We start from the raw sequence: 5,833 nt of genomic DNA, 5'->3' as shown, positions 1-5,833 counted from the left end.
TTTTTTCTGAAGGTTGAATATAAGTTCCCTGGATATTTTTCTTTTAAACATTTTACATTAAACATTTAAACAGTTTCAACTTTTCCAAATTTTCACATGTTCCCTCTCTCTCAACATGTATCTTTCTGGGGAAAAATACAAAGTTATGACACATCTAGAAAAATGTGAGTCTGAGTTGACAGTGACAGCAAATTCTAGGTTCTTGTTTAACAAATGGCAGCCAACTTGCCCTGTGAAGCTCTGATTCCCCTGTGCATTCTTAAGTCTCCTCATTCATTTGCTGACTTAGTCCATCAGTAAAGTGCTCAGTGACCATATTTATGTGCCAGCCACTGTGCTAGGGGCCAGTTCTATGAACATGAAAGTCAGAATTTTTGCTTATGAAAAGCTCATAATCTAATTAAAATTGATATTGTTATCTGCCATTGAGCTGGGCCTGACTCATGGACCCCATGCCAAGAGAATGAAACTCTGCCTGTCCTGCACCAGGTGATGTGTCATCCACGTGATCAGTTTTGGATTGGACTGTTATGATCCATAGGGTTTTTCCCGGCTGCTTTTCAGCAGTAGGTTGCCAGGTCTTTCTTCCTAGACTGTCATTGTCTGAAAGTGGCCCTAAAACCTGTTCAGCATCATAAGAATATGCAAAGTTTCACTGACAGAAGGGTGGTAGCTGAGCATGAGGTGCATTGGGTGAGAATCAAAACTTGGTGTCCTGCAAAGGAGATTAAATTAGAATGTCTGAGGTAAATGCAGAGGAGGGACCCCAATCCCAACCCAGACAGAAGGTGTGTTCAGGTAAATGCCACAGCTGCTGGATTACAGCTGGCCCCATTTGCTCCTGTGCCCATAGGATCGTGTGAAGTAGCGCCAGCTGAAGATGTGTGAAGAAGAAGACAGCACTGCCCTGGTGTGTGACAATGGCTCTGGGCTCTGTAAGGCCGGCTTTGCTGGGGACGATGCTCCCAGGGCTGTTTTCCCATCTATTGTGGGCCGCCCCAGACATCAGGTGAGCAATATTCTGGTGCAATGGAGAAAACGGACTACACTCTGGGTCCCTCCATGTCTACAGATATCCACACATTGTCTATCACTCTCTGCCCAGCAGTCATGTAACTGTAAAAACACACCTTCAAGCATTGATGACCTGGTTAGGTACTAGCTTCATATACAATGTAGACAGGTTGTCCAACAGGTGTCTATTCTATATAGAGTCTCCCTATTTCATATATCTTTTTTGCTTAATGTCATCATTGTCTTCATCACTATTATCAGCAGTCCTTATGAGTTACTGTGCTATATACCATAGTTACTCTTTGGAAAGAAACTAAAATAAAAACCCAGGTTCCTCACCTTCATAGAGCTTAATATTTAGTCAAAGTAAACACTGTCACCAAATGCAATTTTTCATAATGTTACCTATCAAGAAATATATCTGGACTGCCACATGGCAATTTTACATTATATTATGTATAAGCAAAATGTTGGTGACAGCCCCATGACAAAAACTAGAGAGTGTCACCTCAGAAATTCCATTAGCATCAGAAACGTAATCGTGCATTGATCTGCTCTGATTGATGTTTATGACGCTGAGTTGGGCATACATTCAGGAAAAGAAATGATAGAGGCTTCTACCAATGAATGAGATCTCTCTCCTTGTTTTATCTCCATGGAAGGGAATATTTGTGACCAGCACTATTTTATGGCTCTATATTATCACAGAAGTTTTGTAGTTCTAAAACAGTCACTTTGATGCAATTTAAAATCTAGTTATGAGATATCCCCCGCTTTTTTAAAAGCTTTACTTTAATGATTTTTTTTAAACAGTAGTTGATTAATTCAGGCAAATGACTCCATAGCTGATTTGTATGGATTAATCCATTAGCAACTAAGAACCAAGTAGTCATTTATAGACTTTTGCTTCTAATGGTTAGAAAACCATAGTTATATACTCTTGGGTAGGTGATGGTTTAAAAGTATAGCTTGAAGGACTTATAAGAAGAAAACTGTCATTTAGATAAAATGTAAAATTTAACAAATAATTATTCAAATATGTGTCAAATATGTGCCAGACAACTTGCTATAGTGATGAACAAGAGAGCACCACTTTTGTATTTATGGAGCCATCAAGGAACAAAGAAGGTAGAAAGTAAAATGGAAAGTGGCCTTACCCACAGGGTCTCCTGTTACTAGGAAACAGATTCAATTCTATTTTCAATCAACCAAGGGACCTTGCCTAAGAACAAAGTAACAATCAGTCTCATTGTACTGTTGGTGTAACTTAAAGGGGAAATTTCTAGCTCAACAATTTAATTCTATGTGATTTGATTGTAATTAAATCACAAATTTTGGGAGAGGCTGACCTATAAACTGTTGATCCTTTTTAGGGGGTGATGGTGGGAATGGGTCAAAAAGACAGCTACGTGGGTGATGAAGCACAAAGCAAAAGAGGAATCCTGACCTTGAAGTACCCAATAGAACATGGCATCATCACCAACTGGGACGACATGGAAAAGGTACTGGCAGGCTCGCTGCAAGCTGAGCACTCAGGACACACGGCTCCGGGGGCCCCTGATTGAAAACAGGGAACAGAATTGGCCCATGTTGCTCAACTGTACTTTTACTAGTAAATGTTTATTCTGAACTATTTTTATTAACTGAAAAAAAAAAAAAAACCTACCAGAAAAGTTTCTTCAAAAACAAAAAACAAACAAACAAAAACCCATGTTTAACAGAGATTATGAACTAATTAAAATTAAAACCAAACTCACTTCGAGTTGATTCAGACTCATGGCAATCCCTGTTGCGTTTCTAAGCCTGTAAATCTTTTGGAAGCAGACTGCCTCATCTTTCTTCTGTGGAGTGGCTGGTGGGTTCAAACCACTAATCTTTTGGTTAGCAGCCAAATGCCTTAACCACTACACCACCAGAGCCTTCATGAACTAATTAGAAGGAGACATTTCTGCAGATTAGAACAATAGCTCCTGGCTAGTGGTGAGAATTAATGGTCTGTTGCCCAGGTCGACTGGATGACCCTCCCAGCATAAGCACTATATGCACAGCCGCCCAGAGCATTGCTCTCCCTTCTTTCTTATCAGAGGCTGCAGGGCTGTCTCTCTAAGTACAATATTGCTAAAGATGATCTGAGAAGACGGGAATCGTTTCATCTCACCCATTCTTAGAAGGTTTTCCCTCATACACTCTGAAAATTTTAAACAAATATTTTAGTTTCCACTCCAAAAAAAAGGAAGGAGCTCCGGTGGCACAGTGCCTAAGGCATTTGACTGCTACCCAGAGGGTTGGAGGTCAAACCCACCAGCTGCTCTGTGGAAGGAAGACGGGCCAACCTACTTCCATAGAGATACCACCTCGGAAACCCAGTGGAGGTCGCTAGGGGTTGGAATTGATGTGATGGCAGTGGTTTTTTTTTTAATAGAAAAAGGGACAGTGACATTGTAGGTTTAGTACATTCCTGAGTGTCCCTTGAGATATAATAGTAAGTATAGAAGCATAACAGTAATTAACAACATTTTAAAAGACATGCTTCAAAATAAATAAATAAAAGATCTCTTCTGTGTTGCATTGAGTGGATCTTTATATCCTCAAAATCCATTGCCTTCAAGTCAGTTCTGACTGTTGAAAACCCCGTGTGTGTCACAGTAGAGATGTAAAGGCACATTATGCTTGATAGGGTTTCAATGGACTTGGGTTTTGCTCAATCACTAGATGGGACTCCTTGAGTGAGTTACTCACATTCTTTGAGCTTCATCTCTGCATCGGGAACAATGGAGACATATAATGAGTACTTGTAACATTTCACTTGAGGCTCGTTTCATTTAACTCATTCTGGTCCCTTTTCTGGGTCTGCAGTGCCCCAGAACAACACACCCTTATGTTTCTCCTCTCTGCCCCCTACTAGATCTGGCATCACTCTTTTTATAATGAGCTTCGTGTTGCCCCTGAAGAGCATCCAACCCTGCTCACTGAGGCGCCCCTGAACCCCAAGGCCAATCGGGAGAAAATGACCCAGGTAAATACCACCTCAGGACCCAGCTGTGGAATGTGGGGGATGGTGGTATTTTTGGTTTAAGGAAAGTCCTGGTTCAGAGGGGCAATGCAGGACAACAGAGAGAAAGAGTAAAGCCATCTACCAGGGGTCCGACCACTCACCAGGAACTCAGGGATTCTAAGCAGCAGGAACATAAACAATTTAAAGACACCATTTAATTTCTCAGAGTTTCAGTTTTCTTGTCTATAAATTGGGAATAATAATATTACCATTATTTGTAACCTCTTATTTATTAATGTACAACTGAATAAAGCAAAAACGACAAATGCATATCATTCAATAAATGTCATAATTATTGTCATTATTGTTACTTATCTGAGGTTCAAAATTCTTTACCACAGCAGATCATCTGGCTCCCCAGCCAGAAAAGCTTTCTACTTTGTATGAGCTATTAAATAATCATATCAAATATCAATTAATGCTTGCTATGGCCAAGCATTGGGTTAAAGCATTTTACAATCATGTGTCTTTAAATCCTAACAATAGTTTTGTAAAGCAGGAACTATTATTATCCTGATTATATATGGTCCTTCCTTAGTATTCTTGGGAGATTGGTTCCAGAGCAACACCCCTCCCCCATGCCAAAATCTGTAGATGCTCAAGTCCCTTATATACAATGGTATAATATTTGTGTCCATCCTTCCTTATACTTTCCATCATTTCTAGGTTACATATAATACCTAATGAAATGTAAAGGCTATTACCGTTCTCTCTTAGCCTTTGAGAGATGGCTTTGACCATTTAATTGCTTCTCTTTCCTCCTCCTGAATATTTTCCATCTGCAATTGGTTGAATTCTCTGGATGTGGAACCGTGGATATGGAGAGCCCCACAGTAAATGAAGAAGTTAAGGTTCAGATGCATTAAGTGATTTTCCCAAAGTCACACAGCTAGAAGTGGCAGAGTTCAGAATTGCCCCATGATTTCCCAGCCTAGAAGAAGAATAAATGCAAATAGTGCAAGGCTTTTGCCTTGGCAGAGACCAACGCACTAGCAGTTACCCTATATGCAGGACCGTCTGTGGGCCTAGGAGTTTGATCTTCACGAGCATTATTATTCCTGCGAATGGAGTGAAGGCAGAAAAATGGTTGGGAATTACGGCTTCCAGCAAATGCTGTCAGACATTCTGGTGAACAGAATGGAGGTCTTACAGATGGAGGAAGGGAGGCTGGGAGCATCCTGCAATGTACACACGTCACTCGAACCTGGAGTACTTTTCTTGTCTTCCAGGAATCTGGGGCCCCTCTCAAGGCAGCCAGAGTGGACTCTGATTCAGGAGCTGGCAGTGATTCAGCAATTATAGAAAAAAGTCAAATAAATGAAAGGGAACCTCAGACAGAACTGGGGTTGAGTCCAACCAGTCTAAGCCTCAGCTTTCAAAGATCTCTTTCTTTGAAACCTGGAAGTTGTCTTTTCTTTCTCTTTGGGCTTTGACAGAGTTACGAAGTCCAAGACTGTCCAAGCAGGAAGAACCTCAGAGCTCATGAAATCCAAACTCCTCTGTTCATGGTTGAGAGGCTGGAATGAAGCCAGCACTAGTCAGTGATTCGTTTATTCTCCCAGGTCATATTCCAGGGAAGGCCAAGCCTTCTCCAGAGCGAGGCCCTCTTGACCCCCAGCTAAGTCCTCCCTTCTGCATTCTATCAGGGTACCCATTGACATCATTTCTTTTGTCCCTATGACCAACACTGCCCTGGCCCTCCTTTATTTTGCTCTCCTCTGCTCAGAACCAGGCAGGCACATTTGCATGTTCCCTAGAACATTC

At 41.1% G+C, this 5,833-nt stretch overlaps 1 protein-coding gene across 1 annotated transcript in view; it reads left to right on the top strand.

The window, feature by feature from the left end:
- The first annotated feature begins 880 nt into the window (after positions 1-880).
- ACTA2 (actin alpha 2, smooth muscle) overlaps positions 881-5,833 on the top strand; it is a 12,796-nt gene continuing 7,843 nt past the window's right edge. The window contains exons 1-3 of the mRNA XM_042781419.1: positions 881-1,009; positions 2,388-2,516; positions 3,920-4,030. Of these exons, the coding sequence (XP_042637353.1) occupies positions 881-1,009; positions 2,388-2,516; positions 3,920-4,030 (369 nt within the window). The remainder of the gene's footprint in view (positions 1,010-2,387; positions 2,517-3,919; positions 4,031-5,833) is intronic.

Source organism: Orycteropus afer, unplaced genomic scaffold (genome assembly GCF_000298275.1).
Source record: "Orycteropus afer afer isolate SDZICR_OR568_19922 unplaced genomic scaffold, OryAfe1.0 scaffold00118, whole genome shotgun sequence".
Taxonomy (NCBI): domain Eukaryota; kingdom Metazoa; phylum Chordata; class Mammalia; order Tubulidentata; family Orycteropodidae; genus Orycteropus; species Orycteropus afer.
This window is presented reverse-complemented; position numbering and strand designations above follow the sequence as displayed.